At 40.1% G+C, this 14,612-nt stretch overlaps 1 protein-coding gene across 1 annotated transcript in view; it reads right to left on the minus strand.

The window, feature by feature from the left end:
• Naa35 (N-alpha-acetyltransferase 35) overlaps positions 1-8,531 on the minus strand; it is a 57,924-nt gene extending 49,393 nt beyond the window's left edge. The window contains 2 exon segments of the mRNA XM_067111198.1: positions 3,213-3,286; positions 8,422-8,531. Coding sequence (XP_066967299.1) covers positions 3,213-3,286; positions 8,422-8,480 — 133 coding nt within the window. The 5' untranslated portion in view covers positions 8,481-8,531.
• Positions 8,532-14,612: the final 6,081 nt, after the last annotated feature.

Raw genomic sequence — 14,612 nt, forward strand, 5'->3', positions numbered from 1 at the left:
CATTAAATAAAAACAGTTGGTCTCTATGTCTGCTAGCGCTGTGGATAGAAAAAAAAACTTTTATGGCAACCATTTTGTACGCCATCTTGGTTACAATTCATTTAGTAAGGGTTTTCAATAAAATGTGTGGTATGGAACATTTTTATAACCTAAAAGTCGAGGTTTAAAAAAAAAAAAACTGGCATATTCCATCCAATAGATGCTCCCAAACCAGTGAATCTCAACATAGATGGCGGCCATTTTGAAAAATAGCCGCCATCTTGGATTTTCAGGTGGCCAGCGCCCTTTTCTAAGAGAGCGTAGTCTTAGGAATGTTTGTGCCAAATTTCATGCTTGTTTCACTATCTGAACGATTTTTACAGCAATCTGCTGCACTATATAGCTCTCTTCAGAAGGAGAGAGGATACTTCCTTTGAAAGGGCCGAATGTTTCTCTGAGCCTGCTGAGTAGGCCGTCAAGGCGATGGGAGAGGTGACTAAAGGAGGGTTCTCCATGAAAGGGATGCAGTAGCCTTCCTTCAGAAACTTGATGATCCACTGGTCTGCCCCTCTGCAATCCCACTTCTCCCAAAAATAGAGAAGTCTCGCTCCTACTAGGGCACGAAGGACTTCTTGCTCATTTCTTGGGCAATGTCTTGGAAGAGCTCCTCTTGATGGAGCTAGAGGGGAACGGACGTTGGAGAGGGGTCGAGATTGCAACTTAGGTTTGCTTCCATGAAAGGGATGCTGTTGCAGCAGAGAGACTGTCTTAGGCCCAAACAACGACGATGAAGAACTCTTGGGGGACTTGGAGGACTGAACTAAGAGGTCTTGAGTAGACTTCTTCTAAAGGTCTAAAGCGATCTCTTCCATGATCGAATGAGGGGAAAAGGTGCAGAGAGTCCAGGAGTGAAAATCAACGCCAACCTCTGCAACTGTGTGACTCCTTTGGGGTAAAGGATCATCAAAGTTCCCTCTTCTTCAAAACTCCAAAAGAGAAAAGTTGCGAGTTCCAAAGAGCCATCCCTGATGGCTTTGGCCGTGCACGACAGCACACTTAACAAGCACTTCGCAAAGTGCTCATCCAAGTCCTTGAAGTCTTCTATCTTCTTTGCAAGGGCTCCTACCATCCAATCTAGGAAGCTGGATATTTAAAAAAACTTGAAGAGGTTCTTAACAAGGTGGTCCAGCTTCGCTGAAGAGAACATAATCTTTGCCGAAGTGAAAGTCGAACGTTGAGAAGAGTCGATGAGGCCGGAGAAGTCCCCTTGGGAGGAAGCAGTGCTTCCCAACAAAGGAGCTTCCCCAGTGGTGTACGATAGGTATCTCCTCTTAACCAGATGAGAGGGAGGATGAATTCGCCTTGCCTTGCTCTCTCTTGGAAGAGAGCCAGTCTTGGATCTCTTTTGAGTGCTTTCTTCGATGATAAGAAAAGAACCATCTTAGGGAGCCTGGAGCTGTCTTCTGGGTGGCTCCTCATCAGGAAGGACAAAGCAGGCAAGACCGGTGCTTGGTGCTTGAGAGCTGTAGATGGGTGACAAGAATTGGTGCTGGGCCCATGGTCGGTGGCGCCAGGCACTTGGGAGCTGGTGCTAGGTGCACTGGGGCCAGGATTGGGCTCTCAGGAGCGGGTGCTGGGCATTTGTGTCAGTGCTTGTAGAGGTGCTTCGGGTGCTTGGCATCCAAAAGAGGGCGCTCTACAAACAGACAATCTAGAGAGAACGTTACTGGAGAATCCCATGGGCGTGAAGGAAATTTGACTAATGCAAAAACTGAGGGGTCTACCGCAAAGCTGCAAGAAGGCTGTGGACTACTGAAAGCCTCCTTGTACCACTTAACAGGAAGCAGGGAAGACTGACCGGTGTCATCCACATGCCTCTTCAATAGCTGGGAAGAGTCTGGAAAGAGCCTATGGTGCCCATGATAGGAATCGAAATCCGAGCTGGAAGACAAATGACGCACATCCGACAACATGCCTTTCCAACGGCCGTCTGTTGAAACCTGGGATCTTGCAACAGGCTTGACTGAGGGGACAGCAACCGGTGGGTAAACCCAACTACCATCCCTTGGACCTCCAGTATGTCTTCTCCCAGGGTTAGGGGAGCGAGACAGTGACCTTCGTCTAGGAGAGCTGGTGGGACGAGAAGCCACCTCCTCCACTTGCACTTTCTGACAAAACAATTTGTCCATTACGACTTTTAGGGATGCCCCTATCTCAGACACTGAACTCACTACTAGACTAAACTTCTTATCGAACTTGGATTCAAGGTTGGCAATGGCATTGGGGTTAGAAGCATGGGAGCTAAGCAGCTCCCATGTGAGTATGTGGAATGATAGAAGGATGACTGGGAATAAGAGAAAGATTGTGATTGGGGGTAGAAAGAATAGCAAGACTAAGATCTGACTTAGGTTTAGGGGAAGAATCTCGGCTAACCGAAGCCCTACTCTCGGCCATAACAGCCTCCTTCCTCTTCCTATTCTTTTCAAGTTTACTAAGGTGAGATTGAAGAACCCTCCACTTCCTTTCATCCCAATCCTTGCACTCATCACAAGTATTCTCCTTTGAACATATCTGTTCCCTACAACTACTGCACCTGGTATGTGCATCATAGCAAAACTTAGTTAGCCTAGGCTTACATCCTTCGCTACAATAGCGGAGGCTAGAAGCACTTGAATCAGACACAACTAACTGAAAGCTATTCCAAAGTACAGGCAGTCCCCAGCTAACGGCCGATTCCCACTTATTGGTGCCGATAATTGTGTACTGGCACCAATACATACCTGACAGAGGAGCCGATAACCGAAAATCACTGATAAGCCCCAAAAATTGCCGAAAAAGTGCCGAAAATCGCTGATTTTTGGTTATCATCACACTCTCAGAACGGAACCCAAGCCAATAACCGGGGATTGCCTGTAACTAAGCAAATCAGCAGTTTGAAGCTGCACAAGAGATAACACTTCACTATTTTCAGCGAAATACTAAAACAACTGGTGAAACAGGGCTGCAGCAGCTAGCGCATGATGTTACTCGTGCAAGCTGCAAAGGCAGAAAGAGCCAGCCGGCCGATGTCGTTGCCAAGTAACCCGTGCAGTGGGCAGGGCCTGTCACCTACATTATGCAATGGAAACACTAACACGATATTTTGAATTTAGGGTTGCCGCGAGAGGTTAAAGCTATAGCTAGTAATTACTTGGTAAGTTACTTACTATATGAAAACAAAAAATATAACTTACCCTTAGTAGCATGGAAAAAGTCAGCAGTTATGTTGACCCAGTTGTATGTAACTTCTGGTCTTGTGGGCATAGTGCTGTAGAAAAACAATATTTGAAGCTACTGTACAGAATAACATATGTAACAGCATATGATATTTTTTCAGAACAGGAAAAATCAAGTATGTAATACTATTACAACCATCCTGCAATATACTTATACAAATTTTGCACCTTATGTAAAACTTTTATAGCAAAAGAATTCTTTCTATTTCTCAACTTCAGTATTATGAAAAAATTTGTTCTGACAAATATGCTTTATAGATAAAACCACTACAGTGGGCTGACAGGGTAATTATATGTACTGTACTACCCAGACAATGATCTTGCTCTTCTAGGGACCTAAAGATATCACTCAATGAAATACAAACCACTCTCTGAACCATCTTTGCACTCTTACATATCTGTCTCAATAACAAAGGAATATATGGCAATGGTTGGCATCTATAACTATAAAATGAGGGAGAGGAAGACAAATAATAACCTTACCCAGCAATGCATTTGGGAACTTCTGCGCCTCCAGTGCCAATTAAGTAATTACCCCGTGTTGTAAGGGCTTTTCATAAAAATATAAAAACACGTAAAAGGCCTTTGAGTAAAATGATAATTGTATATAAGTAACTTACCAAATAGGCTAATTACATAGCATTAATTTCCACTTTAAGCGCCCGCTCATAATTTGAAATTCGCAGTAGCGCTCTTTTGTTTTCGGTGTAGGTATACTGCCCTGCAGACTAGCGGGGAAGAATAGGTACAACTTAGCTAAAGAGATCAATTCGTTTCGGCTGATGAAGAGTTAGAGGAATTTATTTCTGGTGATAGAAATTCATTTCTCGCTATAATGTGGTTCGGATTCCACAATAAGCTGTAAGTCCCGTTGCTAAGTAACCAAATGGTTCTTAGCCACGTAAAATAAGTCTAATCCTTCGGGCCAGCCCTAGGAGAGCTGTTAATCAGCTCAGTGGTCTGGTAAAACTAAGGTATACTTACTTTATTTGCCGGCTAATGACTGAACACCAGTTATTAGCAGCTCTTGATTCGTTTTCACCGGATGGTCAGAGATCGTCTTCGGTGAAGTACTCTTTGCTTTTGGTAGCACAGCTGTTTAGCTTAGCTAGAATTCTGGATTATATCTTCGACTGTGACTTGCCTAATTGGACTTTTGACCTATTATGTCTGACTCTAGTTTGTCTAGCATTAGGTATTGCAGCAAAGGCTGCAAAACTAGACTCACCTCTGCAAAATATGACTCACAGTATGTAGTTGTTGTAGGAGAAAATTTGCTCTCCTGAGCTTAATTGTGAAGAATGTATGGACTGGGATCAGGGGAAATGGAAGACTTTACAGACTCACTTAGATAAATTACAGCGTGATCGTTTGAGAAAAGCAACAGCTAGGGTTGAAGCAAAGGCTTCCGCTAGTACAGGTCATTCTTCAGGACTTGACATTGATGTTATGCCTATCCCTCCAGCTTTTCCTGTCACTCCATTACCTAGCACTCATTCTGCTGGACCCAATGCCATTGCCAGCTTAGAAGCACAGGTAGATAAAAAATTTTATTTACTTGTTAATACTGTGTCCCAGACTGGGAGTTCTGTGGTCCTAACAGACAAATTTAATAGTGCAGTCAAGTGCTGTGTCAGTGGAGGGGGGACTGTTCATCCCACCGATGCTCCTACACCAAGGTCCCTGCTCAACTCCCATTGCTCACCTGCAAGGAAGCAAACTGGCAGTCCAAGGGAGGTCGGTGGGGTTTGCTAATCCCAGGCTGCAGATGAACGCCACTGGAAAGGCGTTCGTATGGAAGTACATGAACTATCATCAAGTGATTCGGACTCTCCCGCATCCAAGAAGGGCAGTGGCCGTTTTGCAAAAGTTTCTAAGCCATTGAAAAGGCTGGGCGCTTCCTTGGAAACCGATTCACCCCCATCTCGTAAGCGAGGTGTAGAGAGAGAACATAGCCCTCTCCCTTCTTGTAGTTTTTGGGAGTCGTCAGCGAGGGATTCTCGCGCCCAATCAGTTGCGAAAGTGCATTCCGACCCCAAAAAAGTGTGTGCCAGTCCAGCTTATCGGAGCAAAACATCCGAGCGCCCAGTTCATGATACAGTTGTGTGTAAGCGCCAACTTGAAGAGAGCTCGGGGTCCGAGCTATCATCTCTAGAACGCCCAGTGTCCGAGGATGAAAGTCCTTGCGGACGAATTGAGTCGTGGCAAACGGGTTCTACTGACGGAGTGGACATTCAACCCACAGGTGTGCATGCACCGACCTGTGGAAACTGTGGGGAATGCCGTTGATAGACCTATAGTACAGTGCAATAAAGTGTCCAACACTGGTCATTCTAAACCTAATAAAATCAGGTTTTTTCGACAGAGTTGGTATGATTCTGATAAATCTGAAATTCACTTCCAATGTAAATGCTTGGTTAACCCACTACAACTCCCTTATGGCCGCTACTAACATTCAGTTATATCCACACAGTTATGCCTGCACAGTTGGCCTGTGCAAGCAAATCTTCACCACTAACGATACAGTCTTTTTCCTTAGTTCCAAGTAGCAGCCAAGGCGTCAACACACAATGCTCCTCTGGCGGTAATTGGCTAGCTGATATAAAAAAAAGAACTCATAAATGTCAAGTGAGACGTCCAGTGAAAGAGTGGTTGAAAAAACTACTTCAATACTCCCATGTGAATTTGTTAAAAGTGTTTAAATCTGGCCCCAAGGACTTTATTGAATATTCTATGAATGAAGGAAGAGTTCCATGGCAAGATAATTGTGTTAATTTAGTAACTTCTTAATTTCAAAGTTGACATATAGGCTATAGGCCAAATACTGCTTTTCTGTTTCATTAAAATGCTCAATACTGATTTATTTTCATTTTAAGAATGGCTTTCTTATGGTATGTTACAACTAGTGAACATCCATAGTTTACTAATGTTCCTTTGTTTCATTTGTGTGTTTATTAGCCTAATTTCATTTCAAAACTTTCATCAGAATATTGAATATTATTTTGTTCTCATTTTAAAAATGAATTTCATATATGATGCATAATCATGAATAGATGCATTATAGGCCTATTATTGTATTACATTATTTTGCCATAATGAATATTTACTCTCATTTACAAACTAACTTGCATATACGATTTATAACCATGAAGAAACATACATAGGCTAGGGTTATGATGGCCTTTGGATTTTACTTGCCCAAGCAAAGTCTCATTAATATAGATTTCAATGAAATCTACAAGACATTCAGGAATGATGCTGCCACTTGCAGCCTTCATTATAGAAAAGTATTTTTCCTGTGAAAAACGACAAAATTATAAATATATATTCTGACATCCGTATCAATTATTAAAAAATAAGTAAATCCGATATATCATAAATTTAGGTGTGAACACTTTTAAATTTAATAAAACTCAACTCTGTTTTTGACTGGTATACGGTCTGTCCAGGGATAGAAAGTGAACAGCCAATATTAACGTTGAAGGCCAATGCGCAGCTGTTTGGCCGGAGCAGAGTGATTGAAATGAGCTATTTGCTCAGGCCACATGTGCAGGCGAGAAAAACTGTGCAGGTTCACATTAACGTTCAGGTTTGCCTGCACAGGCCGACTGTGCAGGCATAACTATGCAGGCATAACTGAACGTTAGTGGCAGCCTTTAGCTTAACTAACTGAGATAACCTGAATTCCAATATGAAAACAATCTTGTACGGCCTAGCATCCTAAGTTATAGAATGTTAAAATGTTAGGTTACTTTACATTCCTGCTTTTCAGCCATTTTAGTTCCATAATGCCCTTTATAACCCCAGATTTCCCAATGGGAGGCTCCCACTATCACCTATCATTTGATATTCCTACGGCAGAGTGTAGTGAACTTTAACCAAATATTCATGATGCAAATTGGTATGAAATTTATTAAATGATGTATAAAAAACCTGTCAGAAAAAAATGATTCACCAGCATTAAAATATATGCTACAGTAACACAGGTTAGGAATCAATTAACTTTGGCTTGGTTAGGAAGGTCGGGTAAGTGTAAAATTTATCCATTTACCACTTTTTTTTTTCTCTCCCAAACACCTATAGGGTAACAGAGTTTGCACTGCGGGGGGTCCCAAATATCTTTTATATGGAGGTGTAAAGGATTGCCTAACCAATAATTTTTTATGTCAAATTCCTCAGAGTAAATTGTAAAAACTATCAGAACACCATAGGCTATTTCACCAGCTTTAGAATGAATGGTGTTCATCATCATCATTGCCTCTACCACTATGCAATGCAAAAGGACTGAAATTCTGCCACTCAGTCTGTTCTTGTGGTATGTCTTCCACATATATCCACTCATTTCCATCCTCATTTATCATAGGCTAGTTCTTATCTAAGTAGGCCAAAAACAGGGTCTTCCAACTCTTGGTGACCACAGTAACCCAGTTGGCACTAATACAGGGGCCACTATTCTTCCTGGGGATGCAGGGATAGTTTTATGAATGAAGGGTGGATGATTAACACTCTCTCAGAGTGGAAGCTTAGTCCATATTTCCAATGTTTAGTGTTACTTGAAGGGGTCAAGGGGGGGGGGGGGAAGCCCACCTGGCTAGGTCAGGGCATGGCACCCTAAGTCAGGTTAAACACATATCTTCTGGATAGGTCAGCACAGCCTTCGGCACAGGTTAGCCTATTCTTTCCCGTCAGAACCTGTACCTGTCATTTTCAACAGGTCCCGGGATGCATAACGGGCATTCCCAAGCCAGCTATACCCCAAGGCAATGCACATTACTGTAACTACCAATCAGCAGAGCATCAGCCTTGCGTAACTCGTAGCCTCCATTAGTAAATTAGCCTAGGCTACTCTAAAGACCAGACTCCCTCACGGACCGCAAGAAAAGGAAAAGATCATGATTGAAACACTCAGTCTCTTAAGCTCCTAGCTCCTAACTTTACCAGGCATTCTCAAAGACGCAGCCTTGGCCCGCCTTTTCAATGACTTAAACGAGGCTTTCTTTGAAGCAGGCATTGGCGAGCCTCGTCAAGACAAGCTAACATATTCCTGCCTGGACAAAATTCATCCTACAATAAAGAGCATATGTTTTCCCTCAAAAGCTACATATCCACTTACAGTTTTCTGCTAAGGCCTAATGGGCACCAGTGATTTATGAATAAAATAATTTACCTTACTGTAGTGTCGAAATTATTTGTTTCTAAAGATATGTCTGCAGTTCTAGCTGCCATGTTTGTTTACATCGGTATTCCGACACGCTTAAATCTCGAACGAACTTGTCTCCCTTTCATAAAAAACGCAAGAAAGTTTTCCTCTGGAACTATGTATATTCTATGCAACGTAAAATTAACCTGCACGAATACCGGATCCTTTGACGTTTTATTGGTACCTTTATATTTATATAAATATGACAATCTTTTAGATTTGCCATTAATACATGTGGAAGCGTACCCATTTATATCGGTCATAAAAGCGACTGGTTTATGCACCGAACGCACAAGCACCACACATGGGGAACTTAGAATTTTGTCATAGATATGAAAAGATACATATACCAAAAATAAGACTTTTATGTTAGGCTTAATAGCTTCCAAATTCATACCATTAAGGGTAGCAATGAATATCACAGACTTACACTTTGATGCCTGAAAGTTACTTCTTATCAGTCTGTCAACAACACACATTATCCATAACACAAAAGCGCGCAGAGTATATACGGGTTATATATATATATATATATATATATATATATATATATATATATATATATATATATATATATATATATATATATATATATATATATATATATATATCCAGAGGAAGACGGACGAAAACCACACATCACTAGGCTGTCTTATTTATTTTAAAACCAGCGTTTCGTAATTTTGTACTGAATTACATCTTCAGGGCTGTGCACAAGAAAAGATAAAAACAATTATAAGTACAGTCTTAGAATACGTTTACAATGTTACAGTAAGATTGAAATAAATAAGAATAAAAATAAAAACACAACCAACCTAGAGGTGAAACTGTAAGGAACTAAATGGAAAGAAGCCACCACTGTAAGGACTTGAGCTGAATACAGTTGACCAGCGGATGTATGAGTATTTAATGATGGTACAAGTTGTTTTATAAATAACGACTCTAAGATTGTTAAGTCTTGAGGGTTGGCAGTATGACCGATGACGTTAAAATCTTTGTTCTCAATGTAGGTTTTACATTGTTTTGAATGGTTCCTGATGTTGGAGTGCTCTGGGTTCGAGATTCTGCTACCTGTGCGGAAACTAATTCCCCGATGTGAATCAATGCGCACCTTAAGAAGCCTACTGGTGGATCCCACGTAAATCCCTGAAATACATTTAGGGCAAGTATATTTATAGATGACACCAGAGGACATATAAGGACACAGCTGATCCTTTACCTTAAACAAAGAACCAATACTAAGAGGATTTTTGGGAATTAATTTGGCTGATATGGCTGGGAAATGTTCATGGATAATTTTCGTAAATCTTTTTTGAAAGGATGTCACTGATATATGGAAAGGTTGCAAAGAAATTAATTTTTTGTACTGTTAAGACTTCAAGTCTTTTAGAGAAATTCTTATTTAGTAACTGATTTAACTTTCTATATACTAGCCGTCTTCCTCTGGATATGCTTCCTGGAGTATTTCCTGTATCACTATATATACAGTATAATATATATATATATATATATATATATATATATATATATATATATATATATATATATATATATATAATCACTTTGACACGTGATTTATGCCACACTATACCACAAGGAAATGAAAAAAAAAACTGGGTGTAAACCCTGACCAGCATTCCTAAGCCATTTCACAGGACTGATACATAGTGGTAGAAATTTACAATACATATGCTAAAGGAATAGTACAAACGAACATACAGACGGTTGTAAACCCAAGACTCAATTATGTCTGGGGTCACGTTTACAAATTTTACAAAATTTATCGGCGCAGGATCTTTTTTTCCCATCCATGTGAACTACCTTCCTTAAAATTTATACAAAAGGGGTGAAGCTGAACACTCAATTGTGTCTGGGGTCACGTTTTACAAATTTTACAAAATTTATTAACGCAGGGTCCTTTTTTTCCCATCCATGTTAATCACTCTCCTTAAAATTTATACATTTTACATATTTCTTTTGAAATTAATGGATCAAGTTATACAAACCATACAAAAGATTTCCTCTATGAGACTAGTGCATTAGTAGAATAAACTGTCCTTTTTGCTCCTGGTAAGTTGATTGTATGATTGTTTTCACTGACTTGTATGAAAACTGCAGTTCATCTGTGCATATCTTATACATTTTTCTTCTTTTCTCTATTGCAATGTTCTTCCAGTTTGACCAATATAAAAGTTATCACATGACTTACATGGAATTTAGTGTACACATCCTTTAATATTGTCATGAGAGTCCTTTATCAGTGCGTTTCATTGTTTTACTGTTCTTAAATGCTGCATTAACCATAAGATTCTTAAGTAAATATGGAATGTCTTTGTTCTAGCATTCAATATGCTTTATTCTATCTTCCTTTACAGTTTCACTTGTGTAGAGGGCTATTTTTTCATGTTGACATTTCTGTCAAATATATATATATATATATATATATATATATATATATATATATATATATATATATATATATATATATATATATATATATATATATATATATATATATACATATACACACAGGCAGGGCGTGGGAGAGAACGAAGTCTGGAGAAACCTGTATATTTGGCTGAAAGAGCTGTCGGCACCGAATTTGGAGTAACACAGAATTGATTTTCATCTTTTCCTTCAGAGTTTTCGTCCTTGAAGTTTGGAATGGATCTAGGAGTGTTGTCTTGACGAACTAAGACTGTGCCCGTATATACTTTTGGGCACAGTCTTAGTTCATCAAGACAACACTTTTCCAGTCTCCTAGATCTCTTCCTAACTTCAAGGACAAGAACTCTGAAGGAAAAAATGAAAATCAATTCTGTGTTACTCCAAATTCAATGCCGACAGCTCTTCCAGCCAAATATACAGGTGTCTCCAGACTTCGTTCTCTCCCCACCCGCCTCCCAAGAAGAAGACTACCGTGTTTCAAACCACTGGCGCTCTTTTTGAAGCCCGGAGAATCCAAGATTGTGAAGTTTCAGGAAGATGTAAATTAATCTGTGAATTTTTAGTTTTTCCTTATGCATTTTGTTTTTTCTGGATTTTGTTTTAATCTTTAGTTTCTGGTTTTTGCTGCCCTTACTTATAGTTGTAGTGTCGTTTCATTGTAAAACTAGTAAAGACCTGATGACTGCCATTAGTTAATGGTATTCCTCAGGTCTATACTAGGTTTACAATGAAACTACACTCCAATATATAGGTGAGAACACCACAAAAATTTATTTATTAAAACAAGAACCCGAAGTAAAAAATTTTACTGGAAAAACAAGAATTTCATTGATTACGATAATTCTCCTGGAAGCTTCACAACCTTGGATTCTCCGGGCTTCACGAGGACTGCCAATGGTTTGAAACGCCGTATTCTTCTGCTGGAGGGGAGAACGAGGTCTGAGGACACCTGTACATATAGAGTTGGCTGCTGCCATGTAATTCTCTCTGCCTCAGCAACCACAAGCTTCATACGGATTCCTCCTGGTGACCCACTTCAGTGTCTGTGATGAAGTCATTCACAGGGTGCTTCTTGTTATGCACATTCACAAAATGCTGTTCCTGGCCCCACTGTTTCAATGAGCTTGAAGTCGTGCCCTCTGGGTAGTCGTCATGTGCCTAATGTAGCTTAACGCCGAGGGGCTTATAGACCTCTCCAAGAACATTTACATTTGTACACAGCACTGGTCTTTGATTCCTTTGGTATCTTATGAGCAGTGGTGTTCATCATCACAAGGGCAGCTACCAGACCGGGTGTCTGAAGACTATAAGCAATGCTTTTTCAAAGGGCTCCGTTGGTGTTACTGTTTTGATGATGATCCTCTGAAGGGCATCTGCCTCCTGTCTGTAGGTCGTCCAGGAGTCAATTTTGTGGTAAATTATTACTGAATTTGTGTTGCAATCTCTGTTCTCAGCTTTCATGAGGAACTCTTCCGTTTTCTTCCTTATCACTTTATCTATCATGTCATCGGGGTATTCATTATTTGTCAACATTTGCCTCACACAGACACAGGCAGACAGACAGACACACTTACACACACTCACTCACACTCAAACACACACACTTATGTATATATATGAAAGCAGATTAAAGAATAGGACTACCAGTTTGGATTGTCAGAGAATGGAAGTGCGTGGCTCATATAGGTCTTAGGGAACAAAAGGTGTGGTATTGTCCGGTCTTCCAAAAGTGTTGATCTTGAACTGAAGCTTCACTCAGGGTTTGATTAACTTTCCTTGGCGCACGGCCTTACCGTCTCTAAGACTAGGAATGACGGGCTTGGGGAGGCCCGTAGGCTTACCTGTTCAATGATCAGCAACAATACGCCTGGTTCCCCAAGTTTTCGTGTGGTTGGAAATGGGGCTTGGGTGCTGATCATGTTTACGTTGGCCACCATTGTTATTTTACGTGTTGTATTAGACGGTACCTGTATATTAAGTCTGGGATGACTTTGAAGAACTATGTGCTAGCCTGACAGTGGCACTTCCGCTGCAGATGCACTTGTGTCGACGTTGGAAGTTTGCTCAGTTGGATACAGCGAGATGTCTGACGCATGCACCTGTGCTCGCCTGACGATGATCAGGATTTAAGTCCACGGAGACAGCATGATCGAGCATTGACCCCGGGTTGTCACATTTGTGGAAGAAGTGGATGAAGTGAGTGCATATGTGGGTTGCACTCGCGAATGGTATATCATGAGAGGAACAGTGACTCTCACAGGGGAGACTTCGGTTTTGGTAGCTGGTGCGTGTGTTGCCTTGTGAGCGCTTAAAGACCACCACCGTGACGATACTTTATCTGGGCCATAGGAAAGTGAGTACAATACCTCATGAACGCTTATTTCTTTTCCAGACATTTTTTTTTTTGGAAAGACCCAGTTGTGCTGCAGTGAAATTCCTCTATACATTTTCTTGTTCTGTTCTCATTGTGCATTTTTCTGTTTTGAATAGGAATGACACTTAACACCATTTCAGGTTTTAATATATTGATATGTTTCTTTCAACAGGAATTCTGGGTTTGTCTCGTGAGGACGAACATTATGGGAAGTGGTGTTTATTCTGTATATACTATATGACATTTATTGTGGTCTAGAATAATTATGACCTTATTACTTTATCTGGTGACCAGGGTGTTAGTCACTAGTATCAGCTGGCTTAGAATTGATAACCTAAATGTTTGTGTCAGTTTTCCCTCTAGTGATGTTTTCCATTTGTAGGGGATGGAATTCACTCTATTGCATGATCGTAGCTTTTGCTGACTCACTTTCGTTAAATTTGCATATAAAGTCTCGTTTTGTATATCAGTGTTTAATTCCAGTAGGCCTTTGTTTAAGAATAGATCCAGTGAGAGAAGTCGACAAAGGAGAAGGAATTTGCCGACCCGGAAAGCCACGGCTACCAGAGACGCCTTAGAAAAGTAAGACGACTGATTCTGTTCTTAAACCAGATACAACAATAAAAGATGGTCCTATTTGACCTGGGGATAGCCATTTAACACACACACAAACACACACACACACACACACACACACACACACACACACACACACACACACATATATATATATATATATATATATATGTGTGTGTGTGTGTGTGTGTGTGTGTGTAGAGAAGAAACATAATCTTATAGTTCCTGTATACTTGAATGTTTTACCGTGGAAATTTTGACCTTGGTCAGCGGGTTCGCGGCTATATTAAATCTAATGTTAGAAAATCAAATTTCTAATCCACTGTGAATCAGAATGCACGTTACGTCGTGACAAATCAGTTTGAAAGCGACTTCTCATTTCCATATGCCACAAGAACATTCACACATTATATATATATATATATATATATATATATATATATATATATATATATATATATATATATATATATATACTGTGTGATTATGGAAATGAGAAGCCGCTTCCAAACTGACTTTGCTGTCACGACGTAACGTGCATTCTGATTCACACTGGATTAGGAAATTTGATTTTCTAACATTAGATTTAATATAGCAGGTAACTCGCTGACCTTCGTCAAAATTTCCACGGTAAAACATTCAGGCATACAGGAACTATAAGATTATGTTTCTTTAAATTTCATACAACCGTCTTTCCTCTATATCTACCATAAAATCATTTAGCAAACTAAAACAATTGTAATAAAAAAGCAATTTTTAA

Source organism: Macrobrachium rosenbergii, chromosome 11 (genome assembly GCF_040412425.1).
Source record: "Macrobrachium rosenbergii isolate ZJJX-2024 chromosome 11, ASM4041242v1, whole genome shotgun sequence".
NCBI classification, from domain to species: Eukaryota; Metazoa; Arthropoda; class Malacostraca; order Decapoda; family Palaemonidae; genus Macrobrachium; species Macrobrachium rosenbergii.